Source organism: Callithrix jacchus, chromosome 8 (genome assembly GCF_049354715.1).
Source record: "Callithrix jacchus isolate 240 chromosome 8, calJac240_pri, whole genome shotgun sequence".
In the NCBI taxonomy this organism is placed as follows: Eukaryota; Metazoa; Chordata; class Mammalia; order Primates; family Cebidae; genus Callithrix; species Callithrix jacchus.
Genome location: NC_133509.1, coordinates 43,599,739 through 43,626,052, shown reverse-complemented (window position 1 = coordinate 43,626,052; position 26,314 = coordinate 43,599,739). Strand labels below are relative to the sequence as shown.

General features: G+C 39.7%; 1 protein-coding gene across 7 annotated transcripts in view; it reads left to right on the top strand.

The window, feature by feature from the left end:
• Positions 1–18,053, top strand: part of NEDD4 (NEDD4 E3 ubiquitin protein ligase) — a 167,600-nt gene extending 149,547 nt beyond the window's left edge. For all 7 annotated transcript variants that reach the window (XM_078335970.1, XM_078335971.1, XM_002753498.8 and 4 more), the window contains 11 exons: positions 4,310–4,539; positions 5,528–5,649; positions 5,738–5,808; positions 7,259–7,354; positions 7,684–7,757; positions 8,013–8,073; positions 12,131–12,190; positions 12,274–12,381; positions 13,334–13,430; positions 16,821–16,893; positions 17,406–18,053. In XM_078335970.1, the coding sequence (XP_078192096.1) occupies positions 4,310–4,539; positions 5,528–5,649; positions 5,738–5,808; positions 7,259–7,354; positions 7,684–7,757; positions 8,013–8,073; positions 12,131–12,190; positions 12,274–12,381; positions 13,334–13,430; positions 16,821–16,893; positions 17,406–17,508 (1,095 nt within the window). In that variant the 3' untranslated portion in view covers positions 17,509–18,053. The remainder of the gene's footprint in view (positions 1–4,309; positions 4,540–5,527; positions 5,650–5,737; positions 5,809–7,258; positions 7,355–7,683; positions 7,758–8,012; positions 8,074–12,130; positions 12,191–12,273; positions 12,382–13,333; positions 13,431–16,820; positions 16,894–17,405) is intronic.
• Positions 18,054–26,314: the final 8,261 nt, after the last annotated feature.

Below are 26,314 nucleotides of genomic sequence, written 5' to 3'. Positions count from 1 at the left end.
TATGACTTGTCTCCTAATGCTTATCAATTATGTTCACTACGCTTTTGCCGACAGCCACAAATGCAACATGTTTGGAACTAAACTTAATCATCTGTCCATCTGTTTCATTTCTGTTGGTGTCTGTTGCCTCTCTTCATTTGCTCATCCTGACCTCCGTTGCCTGCACTTTAGGAATACTACCACTAGGTGGCCATATTGGGTTATACTTACTTGCATTCTAAGCCAGAAGCCTGCTTTTACAAAGATTCAAGATGGTGGATTGGCTACCTCAAATTTTTAACAAAAATAAAACATGGTAGTTTTTTAGACTAAATATTTTATGCCTTACTAAAATCCATAAATAGCATCAACTTTCTAAACTCGTTTTTAAAAATAATTTTCTACGCCAGGCGTGGTGACTCACGCCTGTAATCCCAACACTTTAGGAGGTTGAAGCGGGTGGATCACTTGAGGTCAGGAGTTTGAGACCAACCTGGCCAACATGGTGAAACCCCATCTCTACTAAAATACAGAAATTAGCTGGGCGTGGTGGCGCACGCTTGTAATCCCAGCTACTCAGGAGGCTGAGGCAGGAGAATCGCTTGAACCCGGGAGGTGGAAGTTGCAGTGAGCTGAGATCACTTCACTGCACTCCAGCCTAGGTGACAGAGTGAGACCCTGTCGCGAAAAAGAGGAAAAAGAAAGAATAACTTTGAGTAAAAATTTCCCTGGAAATTCTTCTGCTTCTAGACTTTGGGATTTTAAATGTTTGCTGATTTATTGTTCTGGTAAATATTTTCATTCTTAATGAAAATATGCTGGGGGAATAGAAGCACTAGCTTCTCCATTTTTTGCCACTCTGAGTGCTTGACACATGTTATAGTATCTAATTGTTAATGTCTTCCAGGAAGCAGGAGATGGGAGGCAGTCCCATTATAGGCTACAAAATACAGAAATACAACATACAAAAAAAAAAAACTTTAAAAAGCAGTAATATTTATTTATCTCTCACTGCATACCAGGCATTATTCTTAGAAGTTTATATATGTCATTCATTTAATCTCTACAATAACTCTGTAAGGAAGGGAGTACTATCACATTTCACAGATGAGGAAACTGAGGCACAGAGAGAATAGGTAATGTGATCAAGTCCCATGGTTAGGTAGAAAAGCCAAGTGGTCTAGCCCCAGATCCCATGTTCCTAACCAACATGACATATCATATTAGTGATTAAGAACATTAAGAGAGAAGTTCATTTTTGTGGAAATAACCCAGAATGCAACAAAGGTTTGTAAGGGATAAACATACAAAAGAAAGGTTCAAAGACATGAAGTCATTTCAGAAGGAGGGAACCAAGATCCTGAGGAGGAGAAAGTGAATATGAATTCTCACATTAATAAAAGGGCCCAAGCAGGATTTTAAAAATCTGTATCTAGACACATCACAGCAAAAGAGCAGAACATCAAGAACACTTAGAATGTCAGAAAGTGTAGCACCAAAATGGAGATAAAGAATATTAAAAACAGCAGGTGCAGTGGCTCATGCCTGTAATCCCAGCACTTTGGGAGGCTGAGGCAGGAGGATTACTGGACCTCACGAGTTCAAGGTTACCCTGAGCTATAATCACACCACTGCACTCCAGCCTGGATGACAGAGCTGTACTCTGTCTCAAAAAAAAAAAAATTAAAAACCAGTGATTGAAAGCCATGCGCTGCCTTTAACCTTTTTGTCTTCCTTATCCTCAACATTTTGTAGTTAGGAATAATGATAGCCAATAATTACCATATGCCAGATGGTATAAGCATTTTTAATGCATTACCCCATTAAGTCTTGAAACTACTCCATGCGGGTAGCTATCATTATTATTATTCCTATTTTATAGATGAGGAAATTAACCCTTAGAAAAGACATGTAACCTGCCCAAAGTCTCACACCCAGTGAATGGTGGAGTCAGAATTTGAACACAGGGCCAGATTCCGGAATGCATGCACTTGTCTACTAGTCAGTTCAAACATGGAAGTTTCTCTTGCAGCCCTCTCTTCTTCTGCTGCCATTGCTCCTTCACATATCCCTTTGTCTTCTCTCACTGAGCTATTCCAGGGGTCTTTAACTGACCAGCGTGCCTCTTGTTTCTCCTCCTTAAAACTGTTCTTTATACACTGTCCCATCAGCTTATGAGAACCCAGCAATCTGACCGTGTGGCTCCCCTGCTCAGAAACTCTCTTCTTGACTGCATTCACACTGTCCACCCTCTCCCCCAGACTACTTTTTCACATTTTTTTCACTATAATCCCTGCTTTCTTTCCCTTCCTCTCCCTTCTCCTTCTGTACTCTCTAGATATTAAATGTATCAGACCCCTCATGTATGCTGTTCATCCTTCCCTCTTTTTCTGTCTAAAGACTTCCTCTCAAAGCCTCCTTGATTGCCTCATTTGAAGTCAATAGCTCAGTCTTTTATGCCCTGCAGAACACTGCTTACATCTCCGTCATCAGCAATTCTCCTCCTATTTTAAGTCTCAGAAACAGCAGCATTTACACTTGTTTTTCACATATGCACCAGATTAGAAACTCCTTGAGGAAGCAACATTTTACAGCCTGTTTGTATTCCCTTTATTCCCCATCCTTGGCTACTACAATACCACCTGGCCCAGAGTGGGCCTTTGATAAATGCTTACCTGCTCCAGCTGCCTAGTATTCAGTCTAAAAGTGCTTTTCTGCAAGCTTACCATTTCTTTAATGACATAAGAAGTAGAGTAAATGCTCATATCATGCTTATATTGCTTATATCAACTGCTAACATTATCATGTCTCTATAGGGCTTCCCATTTTCTCTAAATAAATTGAGAACAAATTTTTTTTTTCCTTAGAGCTAACCTTCTTTTTTGGAAGTGACAGAATGTTGATGGCATGTTTTCTCTTACTAGTTTCCCCTGGAAATTTGCCCATGAAGTACTGAGGAATGAAATATTTAGACCTACCTTTCGTAAAATTTACAGTAAGATTTGCCTAAAGCATAGTTACGTACATTTGTCACATAAGCAAAGAAATTACAAAAGATTAGTGAGGCAATGTAGCTCCATTAATTAAGAGCACAGACTCAGGAGCTAAGACTTTCTTAAGTTGTCTTCTTCAGTTTTATGTGTAAAATGAAGACAATAATAGTAGCTTTTGCATAGTGTTGTTATAGGGCTAAATGAGTTAACCCCCGGTTCCAGGGGAACTGTGCCTGGCTGTATTAGTTTGTTTTCACGCTGCTGATAAAGACATACTTGAGACCGGGCAATGTACAAAAGAAAAAGGTTTATTGGACTTAACAGTTCCACATGGCTGAGGAGGCCTCACAATCATGGCGGACAGCAAGGAGGAGCAAATCATGTTAGGTGGATGGCAGCAGGCAAAGAGACAGCTTGTGCAAAGAAACCATCAGATCTCGTGAGACCCATTCACTATTGCGAGAACAGTGCAGGAAAGACCCGCCCCATAATTCATTCATCTCCCTCTGGGTTCTTCCTAGGACATGGGAATTGTGGGAGTTACAATTCAAGATGAGATTTTGGTGGGGAACCAGCCACACCATATATGGCACAATCTGTTAATGTTAGCATCTATTAAAGAGTAAAAGAGGATAGACTCCAGGGAGGAAACACAGAGATAGGGAAAACCCTGAACAAATGGGCAGGCAACAACTAGCAGGCAGTGGCTATCCTACGGGTCACAGAATGGTGTTCATTGGAACTTAATATGAAAAGGTCTCTTAATGAAATGTCTTCATGGGGGCATTGCCATCACAATCAATAGCTTCTTTACACCAGATACAGTGGCTCATCCCTGTAATTCCAGCACTTTGGAAGGCCAAGGCAGGAAGATTGCTTCAACTTATGAGCTTGAGACCAGCCTGGGCAAGATGGCAAGACCTCACCTGTACAAAAACGTTGAAAATTAGCCAGGCATGATGGCATGCTTCTATGGTCCAGTTACTTAGGAGGCTGAGGCAAGAGGATCACTTGAGCCCATGAGGTCGAGGCTGCAGTGAGCAATGTTCACGCCACTGCACACCAGCCTAGACAACAGAACTTTCTCCAAAAAAGAAAAAGCTCCTTTAGATATAAAGAAATCTATATTAGTAAGTAATTAGAGAAAATGTAGGAACTCTCTCATACCATTGAGGAAAGCAAGAGAATATACCTAGTTGTGTTTGCTCTGAGTATATTACATGAGGAAAAAGAGACTTAGACACAGGGTGTAGAGGGAATGTTATAACTTTATGAGAGACAGGTTTGTTACTGTGTTGAACTGATTTAAACCATAAGTCTCTCCTCTGGATTTTCAGAATGACATTCCAAACAAATTTGAAATGAAACTTCGCCGAGCAACTGTTCTCGAGGACTCTTACCGGAGAATTACGGGTGTCAAGAGAGCAGACTTCCTCAAGGCTCGACTGTGGATTGAGTTTGATGGTGAAAAGGGATTGGATTATGGAGGAGTTGCCAGAGAATGGTTCTTCCTGATCTCAAAGGAAATGTTTAACCCTTATTATGGGTTGTTTGAATATTCTGCTACGTAAGTAACTTTACAATGACTATATGCAGAAAAAGAAAAATCACGGTTTTAGAAGTAAGAGTCATGCAATACAAGGATAATTATGTCATGCCAGAAAAGGGCAATTTTAACTGATGTTTCAGAAGTGACTTTTAAAAGTTGTGGTAAAATACATATTACAACAAATTTATCATTGTAACTATTTTAAATACAAAATTTAGAGTCGTTACATACATTCACATTGCTGTGTTGCCATCAGCACCATCCAACTCTAAAACGTTTTCTTTTCTCATCTTCCCAGAATGAAACTCTGTACCCAGAAAGCACTTGCTCTGCATTCCCTGACAGCCACCATTCTACTCTCTGTCCCTATGAATTTGACTCCTCTGGGTACCTCACATAAGTGGAATCATTCACTGTTTGTCCTTTTGTGACCAGCTCATTTCACTTAGCATAATGTCTTCAAGGTTCATCTATGTTGTAGCACGTATCAGAATATCCTTCCTTTTTAAGGCTGAATAATATTCCATTATTTTTACATATAATACTTTGTTTAGGCCAGCCACTGTGTCTCACACCTGTAACATCAGCACTTTGGGAGGCCGAGATGGGTGGATCATGAGGTCATGATTTTAAGACCAGCCTGGCCAACATAGTGAAACCCTGTCTCTACTAAAACTGCAAAAATTAGCTGGGTGTGGTGGCAGGTGCTTGTAGTTCCTGCTACTCGGAGGCTGAGGCAGGAGAATCGCTTGAAGCTGGGAGGTGGAGGTTTCATTGAGCCGAAACCATGCCATTGCTCTCCAGCCTGGGGGTACAGAGCAATACTCCATCTCAAAAAAAAAAAAAAACTTTGTAACGGAAATTACTATTTTTAATACCATTAAATACAGTAGAGGGATGTGGTTCTAACACTAGTAAACAATTCTTAAAAGAGGAAAATTTTTTATAATTATTTGTCATATTAAAGTTTTTCAAATGGAGTATTTAAATGGAATTGTCTTTACAGGGACAATTATACCCTACAGATAAATCCAAACTCTGGATTGTGTAACGAAGATCACCTCTCTTACTTCAAGTTTATTGGTCGTGTAGCTGGAATGGCAGTTTATCATGGCAAACTGTTGGATGGTTAGTATTAAGTATAAACTTTTTACAGTGTAATTACCGGTTTTCTTTCACTTGGTAATCATCTTAAATGTATTTGGTTTTTTGCAAGGTTTTTTCATCCGCCCATTTTACAAGATGATGCTTCACAAACCAATAACCCTTCATGATATGGAATCTGTGGTAAGTCTTTTTCACTTATGGTATAGAGGAAGTATAATTTAACAAGCAACTTGAGCATTTTGGAGAATTTGATTTTAGTAATATGGAAATTAATAAATTATCATGTTTCAAAATATAAATGAACTTCTTCCTCAACATTTTACTATGAAAATTTTCTAATGTATAATAAAGTTGGAGAAATTTTACACTGGGCACTTCCACATCCACTACTCACAATTGCCTTTTGTTCTAGATTTAATTTATCACATACCTGTCTGTCTCTCCATCAACCTATCTTAGTTTTTTCATGCATTTCAGAGTTATAGTTATCAAGTTATAGGTATCAGTAAACGTCCCACTAAATATGTCAACAGGTTATACAAGTTATGTATCTTTTGAATTAGTATTTGAAATATGATGTTTTATGATGAATGGTGTATATTTTTTAAATGGCAGTCAAAAGGCAAAGCATTATGGTTAAGCTCCTAGAAAGAAACAGAAGCCCAAGGATTCAACCCCTCACTATAGCCATGTTGTTTCCTGTGCTGCTGAATAGCTTCACACAATGTGTGTTCATATGAATTCTAGGGCATCTTCTTTAGTACCAAGTTCATTTTTCATTCTTTGCTTATTACATATTTACAGCACAAACAGCGTGATTCTTTATTAATCTTAAGATTGCACAGTTATTTGAGTTGGTTCATTGAGCCTCTCTATTTATTTAGAGATTTTTCTTTAACTCTGGCTGGGTATAAATAATGGCCTCCTCATAGCTACTTAAACGTTTCACACACAGGGCCGAACACAGTGGTGCACAACTATAATCCCAGCACTTTGGGAGGCTGAGGTGGGTGGATTACTTGAGGTCAGGAGTTTGAGACCAACCTGGCCAACATGGTGATACTCTGTCTCTACAAAAAAAATACAGAAATTAGCCGGGCATGGTGGTGCATGCCTGTAGTCCCAGCTACTGGAGAGGCTGGGGTAGGAGGATCACTTGAGCCTAGGAGGTCAAGGCTGCAGTGAGTGATGATCACGCCACTGCACTCCAACCTAAGTGATAGAGTGAGATCCTGTCTCAAAAAAAAATTAAATTAAAAAAAATTAATAGAACATTTCACACATAGTCACACAGGCATGTGAGGACTGTGCTAAGTGCTCCTGAATATCCACGGAAGTTAGGTTTTACCTGAAAACTTTTTGATTCACTCCTTTAACTGGATAATAAAATCTGTGCCTCCACTGCTTCCACATAGGCATAGATTCTGAACTTTTAAGTAGGCACCACTTGATTGATTGATGCATTTTTATTCTTGCCCTTACCTGTCATCCACTCTTTTTGTAATATGTGTATGTGTGTAAGGAAAGGATGTCCATCTGACCTCTTGTCTTTTACCCTCTGCATACTGGTTTTTGCAATTTCAGTTGTGTTATATATACAAATTTTAAATTTGTAATTTTTCCTATCTAGGATAGTGAATATTACAATTCTCTAAGATGGATTCTTGAAAATGACCCAACAGAATTGGACCTCAGGTTTATCATAGATGAAGAACTTTTTGGACAGGTTTGTGAATTTTGATCAGTTAAAATGGCACATAAATTGTGAAACAAAAGTTGAGATGTTAATACATATGCTTAATACTTTTCTATACTCTACTTTTACACTTATTTTCCAGTAAAAAAAAGCTGTCTCTCAGCAAGAATTTGTGCTTTCTTTGACATTTGACTCGTTCCATATTTATTTCAGTAAAATCAATATTTTAAGTTTTCTTAGCTTTTAACTTTTGACTGGACTTAATTTAAAACACCAGGTTTCTTGTATAACTACAATATATATACTTTAGAAATTTTTCTCACTAAAATAACATATCAAGGCATTGTGTTTAATTTTAGACACACCAACATGAGTTGAAAAATGGTGGATCAGAAATAGTTGTCACCAATAAGAATAAAAAGGAATATATTTAGTAAGTATTTTATTAGTAAGTATTTTATTGTACATAATTTTATACTTTATTCCAAAAAGACTCCTCTTACCATCTTCCTCTGTCCCGTGGGCCAGAATCCCAGTGTTCTTTTCCTCTCTATCCCAATGCAGTAGCAAGCACTCATATTCCGCTTTTGCTTGGGCTCAGCTAGTCTTTGGTTTCTGCTTCTAACTGGAATAATTGTGCCTCTGAATTTTGTCTTGGTTCATGTGAAAATGAAATGTTTCTTTTTAGTCTTGTAATACAGTGGCGATTTGTAAACCGAATCCAGAAGCAAATGGCTGCTTTTAAAGAGGTATTTATTTTCTTTTATTTGCTCTTCCATAATTTCACAGTATAACCCATAAGTTTCAAATATTAGGGCTCATCACATCTGACAAAAATAAGTATACGGCTTGTTTTGTGAAATTATTCTAAGTTATATTTTTGTATTAACTATTCCATTCATTCATTCAAGAATTCTAGACAATAGACATTGAAAGTTCCTCTTCTCCCACGCGTTTTCCCAATTCCATTTCCTTCACTGTAGGACAGTAAAAGAACAAGAGTGCTGTAGGGATAGCGTGGCATATTTGTTTTTCTAAATAGGATCACCTCATACATTTTGTTTTGTGTCTTACTTTCTTCTATTTTATTTTTTTTTGAGACGGAGTCTTGTCTGTTACCAGGCTGGAGTGCACCGGCGCGATCTTGGCCCACTGCACCCTCCACCTCTTGCGTTCAAGCGATTCTCCTACCTCAGTTTCCCCAGTAGCTGGGACTACAGGCATGCACCCCCATGCCCAGCTAACTTTTTTTTCTACTTTAGTAGAGATGGGGTTTCACCATATTGGTCAGGATGGTCTCGATCTCTTGACTTTGTGATCCACCCGCCTCAGACCCCCAAACTGCTGATATTGCAGGCGTGAGCCACCATGCCCTCTTCTTTTGTTGTTGTTGTTTAGTTTTTTTGGACTAGCAGGACTAGAGCTATTGGCCACTCTGTCGCCCAGGCTGGAATGCAGTGGTGTAATCTCGGCTCACTGCAACCTGCACCTCCTAGGTTCAAGCAATTCTTCTGCTTCAGCCTCCTGAGTAGCTGCAGTTACAGGCACCCACCACCATGCCCGGCTAATTTTTGTATTTTTAGCAGAGACAGGGTTTCACTATGTTGATCAGGCTAGTCTCAAACTCCTAACCTCTACCCGCCTTGGCCTCCCAAAGTGCTGGGATTATAGGCATGAGCCACCGTGCCCAGCCTACTTTCTTTTTTTAATCAGATATGTATTGGGGATATTTATATGTGGAGACATATAGCTGCCTTTCTTTGTGGCTATATTTTATTCATAATATGAATTAATATGTTATTTAAACTTCCCCAATTGGTAGGCATATAAGTGATTGTCAGAGCACTCATTTATTAAGCTAACTGAACATCTTCTGTTCAACGTGTATCTGGCTGGGCGTAGTGGCTCACACCTATAATCCCAACACTTGAGGAGGCTGAGGCAGGAGGATCGCTTGAGCCCAAGAGTTGAAGACCAGCATGGACAACATAGGGAGACCTTATCTCTAACAAAAATTAAAAATCAGCCTTGTGTTGTGGTATATGCCTATGGTCATAGCTACTAAGGAGGTTGAAGATGGAGGATCACTTGAACCTGGGAAGTCAAGGCTACAGTGAGCTATGAGCTATAATGGCACCACTGCACTCAAGCCTGGGTGACAGAGTAAAACCTTGTCTCTAAAAAGTGTGTGTGTGTGTGTGTGTCACATACTTTTCATAAATTTAGTATTGAATACTGTGTGTATGGTGCTGTACCAGGCCAAAAGGCATAGGTCCTGCTATCAAGGGATGTATGCTGTAAAGAGTGAAATGGGGCCAGGCACGGTGGCTCACGTCTATAATCCCAGCACTTTGGGAGGCTGAGGCGGGCAGATTACATTGTTAGCAGTTTGAGACCAGCCTGACCAAATGGTGAAACACCATCTCTACTAAAAATACAAAAATTAGCTAGGCATGGTAGCAGCTGTAATTGCAGCTACTCAGGAGGCTAAGGCAGGAGAATCTCTTGAACCTGGGAGGCAGAGGTTGCAGTGAGCTGAGATCGCGCCATTGCAATTCCAGCCTGGGTGATGGAGCAAGACTCTGTCTCAAAAAAAGAAAAGACAAAAAGAGTGAAATGAACACAGGCAAGCATAAATGCTAGGAGAGCACAGAAGAAAAGTACAAATCAGGGAGGGGGAGGGGAAAGGACAAAGAAGGACTAGAGGGTTTGGGCAAACATGGAGAGGAGGGAAATGCAGTTCTAAGCAGCAGGAGCAGCGTGTGTGAAGTCTGGCAGTAAGGTAGTCTATACCCACAGGCCGTTGAGTATGCTGGCTGAGAGAATGCAAGAGGGGATCAATAAGCCTGCAGAGCTAAGAGACCAGCTTATAAAAGGCCTGTGTGTGACTCAGTAGAGTTCGGAGTTGTGTCTGAATTTCAAGGATGGGGAAGGAAGGTAGCATTAAAGGCTGTTAACCAATAAGACACCAAGATTCAATTTACGTTATAGATCATTCTGGAAGTGCTATGTAGAGCAAGTTAGATGAGAGCAAGACTAGCAGCAGACTTCCCAGCAAAGTTGGGAAAGTGCTACAATAATCTTGCTGAGAAATGGTAAGGAATTAGGGAATGGTGAGGGAACTGAGATAGGAATGGTAAGGGAATGAAGATAGTGGTGGTGATAAGAGCTACCTGTGCATTTGAATGTCATTCAGGAAGGGAGACTTAAAAGGTAGAGAAGTATGGGTTTGGGGGTTATCTGCCTACATGTAGTGAAGCGGTAAACTCAGTAAGATGGAAAATGTGAAAGTGGATGGCCTCATATGTGGAGAGAGACCTGGGAACACCAGCATCTTAACTCTTGTTTTGAATGGAAGGTTTGTGAATGGACAGTTAGAGCATGGGGTGTGGGGGAGGAAACTGCAAAGGAAATTAACAAAGGCAGGCAATGGTATCAAGAGCAGACAGAGTTTCAATAGCAAAGATGTTTTTAATCATACTGCAAAGAAGTCAAATATGATAAGGAATTAAAAGTGTTTATCAGATATAGCTACAAAGCTGTCCTTGACTTTTTCCAGAACAATTTCAAGGAAGCTGTAGTGCAGAGGTCAGATGGCAGTGGGTTGAGGGTTAGATGGGAAGCGAGTGAGTGGATTTGGTAACTGCATGGCATTGCCAAGAACTCAGCTGTGAACGGGAAAAGAGTCATTAGGGTTTTTTGTTTGTTTGCTTGCTTTGTTTTAACATTTTAATGCATACAGAGTAAGCCAATAAAGAGAAAGAGATCTAGTAAGATGACCTCGCTGAGGAGCAGGTGAAACACAGGTGCAGGCCTAGCCTGAAAGAGGAGGTGGCACCTCTCTTTTCCAATGCAGTGGGAAGGAGGCCATGATGGGTGTTGGTGATGGTTGGGACGCAGGGATGGAGAAGCTTGAGGGAGTTCCATCATGCATACTTGCTTCTCTTTTTGTTTTCTTTCTTTTTTTTTTTTTTGAGACAGAGTCTCACTTCATTGCCCAGGCTGGAGTGCAGTGGTGCAATCTCGGCTCACGGCAACCTCCGCCTCCTGGGTTCAAATGATTCTCCTGCCTCAGCCTCCTGAGTAGCTGGGATTACAGGTGCATGCCACCACACCCGGCTAATTTTTCTTGTATATTTAGTAGAGATGGGGTTTCATCATGTTGGTCAGGCTGGTCTCAAACTCCTGACCTCATGATCCACCCACCACAGCCTCCTAAAGTGCTGAGATTACAGGTGTGAGCCACCGCACCCAGCCACTTGCCTCTGTTTTCTCCCAAATAGAACTCATCTACTGGAAAGAAGGGGTGATATGGAGGCTTGAGAAGGATGGGAAATTTGGTTTTTGTTGTTGTTCTTGTTTTGAGAAAGGGTCTCAGTCTGTCGTCCAGGCTGGACTACCTCAGCCTCCCCAGTAGCTGGGACTACAGGTGAACATCACTATGCTTGGCTAATTTTTGTATTTGTAGAGATGGGATTTCACCATATTTCCCAGGCTAGTCTCAAATTCCTTGACTCAAGCAATCCGCCCACCTCGGCCTCCCAAAGTGCTGGAATTACAGGCATAAGCTGCTGCGCCTGGCCATAGAGAGTTTGAAAATAGCCACTTTGAGGAATAAATGAGAGAGAACAGACTGTGCACATGTACATTTTCTGACCAATATTGAGATCTCAGGGAAGAGCCCATAATTGTGTAGTGGTAGAAACTTGTGTGGATGTGCGATTCCTCCTTTAGAACCCAGAAGCTGAAGCACAGGAAAAGCCATTGGCCCTGCCCATCAGGTTTTTAAATACATCTTTCTTCTAGGGATTCTTTGAACTCATACCACAGGATCTCATCAAAATTTTTGATGAAAATGAACTAGAGGTAAGATATAACATTCCTAACATTTTATGTTAAAGTTTGAACCCATTATTTTCCTTGTTTATGATTTGACATTCCTTACGTAGCTTCTTATGTGTGGACTGGGAGACGTCGATGTGAATGACTGGAGAGAACATGCCAAGTATAAAAATGGCTACAGCGCAAATCATCAGGTTATACAATGGTTTTGGAAGGTAATTGGAAACTTCTATTTTTGTAAATTAATTTTTGTTAGATTTAATTATATCTAAGTCAACTCTTGATTCACTGTACTGGTGGATTACATATAACTGATACAGAAAAAATATATAGACCAGCAAAAATTACCTTTCATTTTGTACCGTATATGTGCACCTGCTGGGTCTGTAACTATTACCAGGTAAGTAAAATGTTCAGAATGTAGGAAGTAGAATGACAGGCAGAGACAGTTGCTTCATTTCCTACTAAAGGAGGGACTCTGAAGGGACTTGTAATAACCTGCAGGGTATTCCTAGGGACTCTTGGATGTCTCTCTTAAAATTTCTGATAGAGAAATATGTATGCCATTCAATAATATTAATATAATGTGGTTTGTTTTTTGTTTTTTTTTTGAGACAGAGTCTCACTCTGTCTCCCACGCTGGAGTGCAATGGCGCAGTCTCAGCTCACTGCCACCTCTGTTTCCCAAGTGCAAGCAATTCTCCTGCCTCAGCTTCCCGAGTAGCTGGAATTACAGGCCTGCACCACCATGCCTGGCTAATTTTTGTATTTTTAGTAGAGATGGGGTTTCACCATGTTGACCAGGCTGGTATTGAACTCCTTGCCTCAAGTGATCTACCCATCTCAGCCTCCCAAAATGCTGGGATTATAGGCATGAGCCACTGCGCCCAGCATATAATTTTTAAAAGCCTTGAGTCACATCTGAAAATAAATGTTTTTAGTTCACTAGGTTATAATCCCATTCTAAAACGTTGCCATATAGCCTTAGAAATAAAGTTTCCAAGAACTTTGTAAGCCACCTATAAACAAAAATTTAACTAAAGAAATATGCAAATCTAGTAAGGGATTATTAATATTCTAACTAAATTCTGATTGCTTATGTTTTCGGATTATTTGTTTACCCTTTTTTCAGTGCTGTTCCCTAAATTATGTTTTTATCTTATTCAGGCTGTTTTAATGATGGATTCAGAAAAAAGAATAAGATTACTTCAGTTTGTCACTGGCACATCTCGGGTGCCTATGAATGGATTTGCGGAACTATATGGTAAGGGTTTTCCATAGATCATTAAAAAGGGGAGTGATGCCTATTGTCTTTTTCATGGCTGATGAATCCTCAAGCTTTTATCATTTACTAACACTTAGCTTAATTTTAATAAGTATTAAGCTTTTGAAAGTGATATCCTTAGAGACAGTGGAGTAGGCTAAAATATATTTACACTTTCTAGTCAGATAATAAAGGAGAAAACTGGAATCATCAGGTGACTTCAGTCACTTTCTGTTCCTTAACTTCAAATTCTATGCCCAGTATGCTTCCGTGACAGAAAAAGCATTGCCTTGGCTGGGAGGGGTGGCTCGTGCCTGTAATCCCAGCACTTTGGGAGGCCAAGGAAGGCAGATCCCTTGAGGCCAGGAGTTTAAGACCAGCCTGGCCAACACACTGAAACCCGATCTCTACCAAAAAATACAAATATTAGCTGGGCTTGGTGGTATGCACCTGTAGTCTCAGCTACTCAGGAAGCTGAAGCAGGAGAATTGCTTGACCCAGGAGGTGCAGGTTGCAGTGAACCAAGATCGCACCACTGTACTCCAGCCTAGGCAACAGAGTGAGACCGTCTCAAAAAAAAGAAAAAGCATGACCTTTAATGTGGTAGTTCAGGATAGCATTTGAAGTTCCACAGAATGTTAATAAGTGTATTAAAAAAAAAAAAAACAGAGTCATAGTAGAGTAACTTTGAGGAAATGTTGTACTAAACAAAGTTAAATGGATTTCTTCAGGACTTATGTATAACCTTTACTGTCAGAAGAAAACAAAAGCATTGTTTTCCAAACTTATTTAATCATGAAATCTTTTTTTTTTTTTCTTTTTCCTTTCAAGATAGGGGTGTAGAATCTCATTAGGCTACAGTTTTTCATTTACTGGGGGAAGCAGCAGGACTGGGCATAAGACTGGGCATATCTCTTGATTTTCAGAATAATTAATGCAGTTTTCTATAAAGTAAGCTTCTATGTACTCTGTCAAATTGTTTTCCGGTTGATGTATAAAACTGTAGATGTGTTTTTTTTTAAAGTGCCATTTCTGGTGTAGATCACAGCAACTTTTCTCATGCTGATTTACATTGGAATGATACTTACTTGTTTTTAAGGACACTAAGAATCCAAGAATAAATCTTCAGAAAAGATGTAGCTAAAGTGAGAGCCCTATTCAGAACAACGAGTAAGATTAGGATCGTCCTGGGGCCTCAGAAGTCGGGGACTGTTGCCTAGGAATTGACTAAACTGAATTGTTTTATGTAAATAGAAGCTGGCCATCTGATGGGATTGCTAAACCCTGCCTTCTCCATGTCAAATCTGGTCAGCCTGCTAAGCTTCATTAATGTGTATTTGCAGAACAAATCAAGCAGCTGCTCCTTCTCTACCTAGAGTAACCCACTCAAAGTGGTTAGCTTTGCCACTACCAATTCAGTGATTTCTTGCCTAATTGGACTTCGTAGCCTCTGACTCCCCTTCCTTTATCTTCTCTACCGTAACCAGTTAGTAGAGAATAAAGGCAGGGCAAACAAATGCTCTTTTCCATCTCTGTCTGGCCTCTTCCTCCTTTTATGTAACCCAGGCCTATCCACTGATTTCATTCACTGTTTCAAATTTGGGGCAAATATCCCACACATAGTGCCAGAGTTGTTTGTGTTAAAATATAAAGTCAAATTCTTATATATTTATAGAAAGAAGAAGTTATTTCAAAATGTTAAAATTACAATGCAATATTAGATAGCCAATAAAAAGTGTTTTAAGTCGGCTAGGCGTGGTGGCTCACTCCTGTAATCCCAACTTTTTTTTTGAAATGGGTCTCACTGTCACCCAGGCTGGAGTGCAGTGGCACAATCTCAACTCACTGCAACCTCTGCCTCCTGGTTTCAAGTGGTTCTCCTGCCTCAGCCTCCCAAGTGGCTGGGATTACAGGTGCCTGCCACTACATCCAACTAATTTTTTGTAATTTTAGTAGAGACAAGGTTTCACCATGCTGAACAGGCTGGTCTCGAACTCCTGACCTCATGATTTGCCTGCCTCAGCCTTCCAAAGTGCTGGAATTATAGGCATGAGCCACTGTGCCCAGCCCTTGACATATTTTATACAGGCATGCAATGAGTAAAAATCTCATCAGGGTGGATGAGGTATACATCCCCTCAAGCATTTATCCTTTGTTACAAATGACCCAATTATACTCTTTTATTTATTATTAAATGCACAATTAAATTATTTTCTACTATAGTCACCCTGTTGTGCTAGCGAATGGTAGGTCTTATTCATTCTTTTTAACTATTTTTTTGTACCAATTAGTCATCGCCACCTTGTTCACTCCCCCACCCCCTACAACCTTCCCAGTCTCTGGTTTCCATCTTTCTACTCTCTGGGATTTTGTTTCGTTTTGGTTTGGTTTTGAGACAGAGTGTCACTCTTTTGCCCAGGTGGGAGTGCAGTGGCGCAATCTCAGCTCTCTGCAACCTCCACAACCCGGGTTTAAGCGATTCTCATGCTTCAGCCTCCCAAGTAGCTGGGACCACAGGCATGTACTACCACGCCTGGCTAATTTTTGTATTTTTAGTAGAGACGAGGTTTCGCCGCATTGACTAGACTGGTCTCGAACTCCTGGTCTCAAGTGATCTGCCTGCCTCAGCCTCCCAAAGTGCTGGGATTGTGGTTTGTTTGTTTGTTTAATTAGCAGGGCTAACTCATAGGTAGTGTGCCCAGAGTCAGCCAGATTATTTGTATAATTCAAAAAAATTAAAGCTATTTTCAGTGGTACTCAAAAAAGAAAGAGAATGCTTATTTACTCTTTGTACCTATGAGGGAAATTGTATATGGAAATGCAGTGTGTATAGAGCTAGGATACAGCAAAAGCAATGTCAGATATGCCACTCCACGTGTGATATGAAAAATGAACTGATAGACAAGGAATCTTCATTTCATGGCTGAACAATGAAGACATCCAGCACAGGACTTCATCTCTTGAGTTTAAAGAAACCACATTAGAAGGCTGGGTATGGTGGCTCATGCCCATAATCCCAACACTTGGGAGTTGAACTGAGAGAATCACTTGAGGCCAGGAGTTCAAGACCAGTCTGGGCAACAAGGTGAAACCCCCATCTCTATAAAATCAATTTTTTATGAGTTAGCTAGGCATGGTAGTGCACCCATGTAGTCCTGGCTACTCAGGAGACTAAAGCAAGAGGATCACTTGAGCCCAGGAGCTTAAGGCTACAGTGAGCTTGAATCATGCCACTTCACTCTGGCTTGGGTGACAGAGGGATACCCCATCTCTAAAATATAAATAAACCGGATTAGTTCCTTGTATGTGTAGGTTCTACACTAGAAAAATTTTGGTATGCCTGGAGATCCTTGTAGAGAGTAAATGAAATCAAATAAATTTTCCTTATAGGTTCAAACGGACCACAGTTGTTTACAGTTGAACAGTGGGGTACTCCTGAAAAGCTGCCAAGAGCTCATACCTGGTAAGCAGTTGTCTGGACCTTGATAGAACAAAGCCTCAGAGAGTGAGGTTCCTCTGATCGTCTAGCTACAGCAGGGCTAGTCTCCTCTGTTACTGTAGTGGCAGGTGTAGATGATGGATAAGGATGAGACTGCAACACTAACCCAACAAACAAGTGTTTTGTTACCAAGTTTGCCGGGGCTTGAAATCCAGGTAGCTGAAGATCAGAGAGGCCCATTTAAACTGAGTGATGAGTGATCAGCCTTCCCAAGGGGGGCTAGAACATTCCATTTTGGAGGTTAACATGGTAGAGGAACTCAGCCATTTGGAAGACAGGTAGAAGCAGGACTCCACAAGGAGTCGTGTGGAGCATCCATGCCCAGAGCCCAGTCCTACATCTTACTTCTAGCCCCGATGAAAAGACGTATTTTGGTGGTGTTGGAACTTACTCATCACGATTAGCAGCACTGCTGTGTGCTCTGGTGGTACTTGCTTTGTCAACGTCTTTCATAACCAGTTCCTCTGTTCTTTCAGCTTTAATCGCCTGGACTTGCCACCTTATGAATCATTTGAAGAATTATGGGATAAACTTCAGATGGCAATTGAAAACACTCAGGGTTTTGATGGAGTTGATTAGATTACAAATAACAGTCTATGGTGTTAGCCAAATCATGACTTAAAATTTTCCAGGGAACTACTAAAACCTGGCCACTGATTCTTCCCAGATCTTGAAGAAAAGCATATAAAAAGCATTTGAAGAAACAGTATGACAACTTTATTTTAATCGCTTTTAAATAATGTGTTGTATTTACACAGTTGTTCCATTCTGTCTTTAGAGTTCACACAATAGGATATAAGTCCCGTACGACTTAAATAGTGAATTTTGGCCATAACATTTACCTCTTGTATAGTATCTGCCAGGCAGTTTTTTCTTAAACTACTGAGATTATAACTGTGAAATATTTGTGATAAGTGTCATGTGTGAAGATGTTGATGCATTTTGAGATGGAAAACTGAAATTTGGAAAAAAAAATACTATTGCATAAACTACAATGTATTTAGTGCTACTCGCAGTATTTATTATTTTTGTAGACCTGCCTTATGCACCTTACCGCCTAGATTTTTGGAAAAACCTTGGAAAGTGTGTTATCTATTTTTCTAGTCAACTAACTCACAGAAAAACAGTTTACTTCTTCACTTTCAAAGTATTTGGCTTTTTGTTAATATGCAGTTTTTACTAAACAGGTGATTCATAAGACATGTGAAGCAAGTCATTTTTGCGATGGGTAAAAAGTATTAAGGCCTTTCTCTTGCCTGCATATCCTTATGATCATTGGTATAGTCATCACTTTTTCATATTTTAGTGTAGTTAGAATTCCTTCTTCAAACATTGAAGATCCACAAAGCAGTATTTCTAAATATGCCTTGAAGAACTAAATGAAGTGTATAGCACTTGCCTTTACTAGTCATTCTCTACACTTGTACAATTATGTAGTAAATGTATGTTTACAGCGTTTATTATGTTTACAGATTAAGCTAATTTCTGTAGTCGCATTTTTATATTTTTAGTATCACTCTAGTAAAAAAAAAAAACAAATGATTTGTTTAAAATAACCAAAGAGTTGATATAATGCATAATTTGTATTAAATTTATTACTGTATTTCTTATGCTTTTTGAAAATACTGTTTACTATGAAGACAATGTTTTATTACAAATCCAAAACTCTGTAGGCAAAATGCTGTAGGTTGAATCCTTCTTTAACCAAACTGAAATACATAAAGACCATGTACATGCATTCATCAAAGGTTTATTGAATGCTCTGTGCATAGTGCTGTGCTGTGCCCTGGGGTAAGGTTTGTCAGCTTCAGAGAAATCTGGCTGAGTCCTGATCCTCAAGGGACTTACAGATGTGTCAGTGAATCTGTAAAACAATCAAAAGTAGGGGTAAGCAGAAGAAGGTAAAAGGGAAATGTTCTAGATTCCAGCGCACCTGCAAAGATAAGTGTGCCAACACTGTATTTATATTTCATACTTATATTGTATCATCCTTATATTGGCATGCTTATATAGAAAATGGGTCTTAAATAGATGAAGCCTCTTTCTCAGTATGGTATCTTGGTGATTTAGGAATAATTGTAAATATATGTTATGAATCTTCTTAAATATATATATTATATATATCTTAAATATATATATTATATATATATTATATATTATATGTAATATATAATATATTTTATATATATTATATATAAACACACCCTGTGAGAACTGTAAAAACAAATTCTGTTTCTTGGTTTAAGTTTGTTGGGGTATAACGTGATGAGCACTCAGCATCTGTTAGAAATCTGAAATGTGACAGTAGCAAAACCACTTTCAACTTTCCAAACACCACATCGTTAGCATGGTTTAGAGGAAGCAATTCACAGTTTAATGCACCCTGCGTTTTGTCTTCACCACTGTCAACCAGTGGTCAGGCATGAGCACCAGATATAGTCCTGGTTTGATATCTCACCAGCTGTGTGAACTGAAGCAGCTTACTTAACCTCCCTGGACTTGTGTTTCTTCGTCTGTCAAATGAAAATAATCGTGCCCACCCTCATTGTCATACCAGACTGTCATAAGTTCTAGAAAGATGAGAAAGCAAAAAGTATGTTGTAAAGTGTTACACAATCAGAAGGTACTTTGTGCTGACCATCAATCAGATTGTGTTAAGTCAGGTGTGCAAACTGACCAGGCTCCCAAAGAATCATTTAAAAGTAAAGTGACTTCTAAGAGACAAGGAAGTAGGAACATAGCTGATAATAAATACCTAAGTATACATAGATACACATGTGTCTATATATGGATCTTAGCATCATAATTCATTTTCTTCATATCAGCAAAGTAATAGTAATGTGGGCCAATGCATTTTGGATATGTCCTCATTATGTAGAATGGAACGTGAAAATTATTTTTGTTAAAACAGGATATTGCCACAATTGTTTAAATATCACTTTTGTGAAATATCAGAGCATAAGAAGATACAAAGCTTTCTTTTTATCTGGCTGATGCTCATTTGGATGATTAAGTGACTCGAAGATGGTGTTAATAAGATGAGAGTCACTCCCACCCTTCCCCAGCTGCAGACCTTCATCCCCTTCGTCTCCCACTGGGGGCTCATGATCTGGAAGGAATCTGTATCAAGCAACACAGCCCCTTATCCCACATAGAAAAGTGTCTCAAATGCATTCTACCGCCGGACAGTCAGTAGGATCATTTTCATAAAGCAAGGACATTGTATGTTTCTAGAAATTATAAGCATGTAATTTTAGCCTACAATCTCTAAAAATTTTAACATAAGATTGTATTACAAATGCATTTCATCAGAACTCAAATTTAAATATTTGTTTTAGTTTTTTATTTATAACGCTGAAGTTATTCCATAAAAGTATCAAGTTATACACAATTCATTTTGATTACAAACTATTTGACTTTTTAAAATCTTCTGATATGGTAAATATATATATCAAGATTGATGTATCAAAATTTATTGCACACTTTAAAGTATAAAGTCATTTTTTAAAATCTTGAGTCCACAAATAAAGTTCTGTTCTGATTTAAAAAAAAAAAAACAATGTGGTTCATTATTAAATAGAAATATTTCTAAGTCAGTACGCTGGACGATGTCTTCTGGTCTAGTTCTTTACAGCAACACGTTAAATTCTCAAGACGATCCTAAGCTTATTACCTGATGAACTAACATGATTATAAACTCTCAATCACAGATCATCCATTTCCACTGTACAAAAAGATCATATTCCAAAAGTCTGGCTGTTAGTGAAATATCCAGAAGATAAAAATAATAGTTATAGGTCGGGCGCAGTGGCTCAAGCCTATAATCCCAGCACTTTGGGAGGCCGCGGTGGGTGGATCACTAGGTCAAGAGATTGAGACCATCCTGGTCAACAAGGTGAAACCCTGTCGCTACTAAAAATACAAAAATTAGCTGGGCATGGTGGCATGCGCCTGTAATCCCAGCTACTTGGGAGGCTGAGGCAGGAGAATTGCTTGAACCCAGGAGGCGGAGGTTGCAGTGAGCCGAGATTGTGCCATTGCACTCCAGCCTGGGTAACAACAGCGGAACTCCATCTCAATAATAATAATAATAATAATAGTTATAAATGAACTAGATTTCGGGCATCTTGCTGCTCATCAAAGAAGCCAGTCTTGTAGCCAAACGCTATTTATAACATCATTTATATGTGAAAAAGAGTTACCAAGTGTTAATTCAGAACAAAGTGTCTTTTCCTCTTTCCTCTCAGGCATGAGAAGTAGTTTCCCAGTTAGAAGGGAATCCACGCCCACCCACTCAAGCCAGTGTAGGAAGGTGCTGTTCCAGCCCCTTCTTTCTGCCACAGTCCAGACCATAGCTTTTAATATTGAGGGCTCAGGCCACAGCCCTCTCCTTCCACCCTTCCTGTTCTAGCCAGCTTGGGCAGCAGCTAACCCACACCATGCCCCACCTGTACAAGAAGTCCTCGCTTTGCTGTTCATCACGGCAGACATTTATTTTATAAATGATATTAAACTAAGGCATTAGAATGTCAGGACCTCACCATGAAGAAAGAGCCTCAGGATATTTTTTTGTATTTTCTTTGAAAGTTAAAGCCTATTACTACACTAGCCTCCTGTTTGTATTCCACTCCTCTCCATCACAACCAATGTTTCCTTTTTAGCACACAGATTTGATCAGGTGACTCAAATGCCAAAAAAAACCTAAGAGCACCCCAGAGCCAAAAGCACGAAGCACAAACCCATTAGCATGGAGGTTCACATGGAATGCAGTCCATCCTCAGCCCAATGTCTCAGTTCCACCTTCCATCATACCTCACTCAGGCGCCCTTGGTTCCCCTCCAAATCAGAGTCCTTCCAACCCCCATCACTGCAGACCCTTCGGTGCCGCCTGAATGCTTTCACTTCTCATGTCTACTTGACAAGTTGCTCCACTTTCTGGACACAGTGGAAAGGTGCTGTGGCCTCAGCAGTTGGTATATTCTAGTGTGGCTGACACTGCATTGCAATTCTTTGTTTACGTAATTCTATCCTACAAACTTCTGGGCAGTTTGAGGACAAAGAATTTTGTATACATCTTTTTCACATGTTCATTTCCCAATGCAAATATTTGATGAATTTGAGCTTTAAAATTCTGTTTGTGTGTAGACTCCATTTGGGAGCACATATCATGTGGCTGGAACGGCAATAATGTGCAGGAGCTCTGTATTTAGGTGGACATTGCGGGCTACATAAATATTCAAGCAGAGGTAGAGCTTGACTGAGATCCTGCTGAGTGCTGGGTTCTGCAGTAAACACTTTATGTGGATCTCATTTAATCTTCATAAAAACTCAGTGAGGCAGGTTTTATAGGCTCAAGGACAAGTAATACACCTAAGGCCACACGGCTTGTAAACTCAGTGGATTTATGAACCACAACAAAGAAAAGCTATGGAATCCAACAAATTACCAAGATGTATCCATTTTCTTGGACTGCACAACAAATTGCCATAAACTTAGCAGCTAAAAACAATACCTGTTTATTATCTCAGAGTTCTGTAGGTCACAAGTCCACATGGTCTTAGCTTAGGGTTCTCTGCTCAGGGTCTCACAAAGCCACAATCAAGGTGTCTGGGCTCTTGCCTGCATTCAAGATCTTTCAGATTATTGACAGAATCCAATTCCTAGTAGCTGCAGGTCTGAAGTCCTTGTTTTCTCGCTGGATGGCAGTTGGGGGCCAATCTTAACTTTCGGATGTCACCCACATTCCTCATGGATTGGCCCTCTCCCTCTTCAAGCCAACAATGCCTCTCATGCTTCAAATCTCTCATTTCCCATATGGCTTCCCTCTTTTGCCACCAGACATAGCCAGTGCTCTGCATTTCAAGATTTATTTGAATAGATCAGGCCCACCTGAATGGTCTTCCTTTTCAAAAATTGACTGTACCGGCTGAGAGCAGTGGTTCACTCCTGTAATCCCAGCATTTTGGGAAGCTGAGGCGGGTGAACCACCTGAGGTCAGGAGTTCGAGACCAGCCTGGCCAACATGACGAAACCCCATCTGTACTAAAAATACAAAAATTAGCTGGGCATGGTGATGTCTGCCTGTAATCCCAGCTACTTGGGAGGCTGAGGCAGAAAATCTCTTGAACCCGGGAGGTGGAGGTTGCAGTGAGCCAAGATCATGCCACTGCACTGCAGCCTGGGCAACAAAAGCAAAACTCAGTCTCAAAAAAGAAAATTGTACCATAGGTAGAACACAGTCATGGGACCAAGATCTTATCACGTTCAAAAACAGCATAGATTAGGAGGCCGAGGTATTTCCTAGATCATTCTTGGAAAATCCTGCCTTTCACACAATGTAAAGGTTAAGGATAGAAAAGTTAAGGATTATGGAGATTCACCTTGAAAAACACTTAAATATATCTCATTTTATAATGTGCACTTCCATTTTCCACTCTTTGTTAATGAAAGGCCTGCTAAATAAATGAATGCTAACAACAGCCAGTAGGATTCCACTTCAGCAGCTGTAAATTCACAAGTCACTACTCTCAGTACTTTTTTCTCTTGATGGTATTTTTCTCAATACATCAAGGTTGCATTGGCCTGAAATTATATTCAACTTATCCTTACAGTCTTGCTTCTTATATAAAGAGAAATGAAAAGCCATACTTGCTCCTTTTATTGGGAGGATTGGTGTCTTTCCAGTGAAACCATGGTCAGGATTATGAGGTGGATCCAAATCAGACTAGAGCCGTCAAGGGAAGAAAGCAATTCACAGCTTAGAGCTACTGATCATTCTCTGCAGATGTGTTTAGACCTACTTTAAATCTCTGGAGAGAAGCGCAAGGGAGGGCCTCCAGATGCCCACGGAAGTGAAAGTTTCTGTGCAATCACACAACCCTGAAAGTTTTTTCTCCTGGTGAAATTAACCAAAGATTAAAGCCATAACTATAGATTCATGAGTTATACTCTATCCACTATTAAGGTCCTGACTGAAGTTCTCTTCTGAAAAATAATCAATTATTATCAAGGCAAACATCATGCCTTCCTGAAAGTTGTTTTTCTACAAAAAGAATATTTTATAAATGAGAAATTCAAGCGTATTTTCTCAACCTAATAAGAGGTAATGAGCACAGTGACTAAGATAATCTCAGTTTAAACAAACAGGATTTTCACTGATGCTAGACTTGAAAACACTATCCAGATTAATGACTTTGTTAATACCCAGTCACTGGGCATAAGTCCAAGTGTAGCATAAATATTCTTCTAGACTTGATGATAGTGAAATATCCTATGTTTAGCCCTCTGAAGGGATAACCAACGTCTCAGTGACTAATGGATAGCAGCCAACTGGGTTTGCTTTTTTAGTATTGCTGTTTGTTGGAACGGGATCATGCTTGTGAATAGATGGTGGTGGTGTGTGGTTTTATGAGGAATTCTGTAGTGGTTTATTCCTGACTACCCCTTGAAAAGAAGTGTGAGAAGAGAAAAAAGAAAGCTGTCTTTACTCAGTCACTACTAGGACTCTGGAATAGCTGTGCTTCCCCCAGGGCCTCAATTTATATACTTGCCCCGTCTCCATCTGGGGACATTGTGAAATGGAATTTGGGATTTATTGTCAAGACCTCTAATTATTAATATAGGCATTGACAAAGTAGGGGAAGGGAGTTATATGCAGCACATACTTCAAGCCTGTGGAAGATATATTAAGACACAGTTGAGGCTTCAGTATCTTAGGACTAGCCCAGCACTATCTAATAGTCATATAAAGCAGTAACATAATATTAAATTTTCTAGTAGTCATGTTTTAAAATATAAAAAGAAATAAAATTAATTGTAATAATCTATTTTATTTAACTCAGTATATCAAGAATATGTTAGACCAGGCACGGTGGCTCGCGCCTATAATCCCAGCACTTTGGGAAACTGAGGCAGGTGGGTCACTTGAGGTCAGGAGTTCGAGACCAGCCTGGCCAAATGATGAAACCTATCTCTACTAAAAATACAAAAAATTAGCCAAGGATGGTGGTGGGCACGTGTAACCCCAACTATTCAGGAGGCTGAGGCAGGAGAATCACTTGAACCCAGAAGGCTGAGCTTGCACTGAGCCAAGATTGTGCCATTGCACTCCAGCCTGGGCAAAAAGAGCAAAAAGCTGTCTTAAAAAAAATCATTTCAACATGTGATTAATATAAAATTATTAATCAGATATTTTCAATTTTTGGTACTGTCTTCAAAATCCAGTATGTACCTTATGCTTACAGCACATCTTATTTCAGACTGGCCACATTTCAAATAGCCACACATTGCTTGTGCTACCATACTGGACAGCACTGGAATCCGTGGGTCTAAGGCCAAACTCCACACAACGTAAAGGAATTGAGATGCAGCTACAAGTGGCTCAGCTAGGGGTATTGCTAAATTATTTTGCCTCCTCCAGGGAACCCCAGAGATTAGGAAGAAGTTCTTCCAGGAATGCCAAATGTTGAAATTCAAACAACATTCTAACTTAGTCACTTTTTGAAATTTAAAATTTACCCTTAGAAATCATTTCAACTATTGTGCAAGATAGTGTAGTGGCTCCTTAGAGACCGAGAAGCAGACATACCATTTGACCCAGCAATCCCATTATTGGATATATACCAAAAGGAATATAAATCATTCTGTTACAAAGATACATTCCAGCATGTGTTCACTGCAGCATTATTCACAGTAACAAAGATGTGGAATCAACCCAAATGCCCATCAGTGACAGACTGGATAAGGAAAATGCGTCCATATAAACCATGGAATACTATGCAGCCATAAAAAGGAACTAGATCATGTCCTTTGCAGGAACCTGGATGGAGGTGGAAGCCATTATCCTCAGGAAACTTATGCAGGAACAGAAAACCAAACACCACGTTTTCACTTATAAGTGGAGGCTAAACAATGAGAACACATGGACACATGTCGGGGAAACACATACTGAGGCCTCTCAGTCGGGGCTGGGAGAGCATCAAGAACTGCTAATAGATGCTGGGCTTAATACCTAGGTGATAGGTTGATCTGTGCGACAAGCCACATGGCACACATTTACCTATGTAACAAAACTATGTTTCCTGCACACGTACCATGGAACCTAAAAGCTGAAACAAAAAAAAAAAAAAACAAGAAAATATACAAATGGCCAACGAACATATGAAGCAATGCTCAGACTTAATTAACTTATTTGGTGTTGAAGACTGGAACTACTTTTACATGTCTTCTGTTCTCCAAAGGTTTGTGCAGTACTCTGGCATGTATTTAATTGTTAACTATTTTATAAAATCAATATCTTCTTTTGAAACAACCTCATTTTTTTTTTTTTTTTTTGAGATGGAGTCTCACTCTGTCACCCAGGCTGGAGTGCAGTGGGGCGATCTCA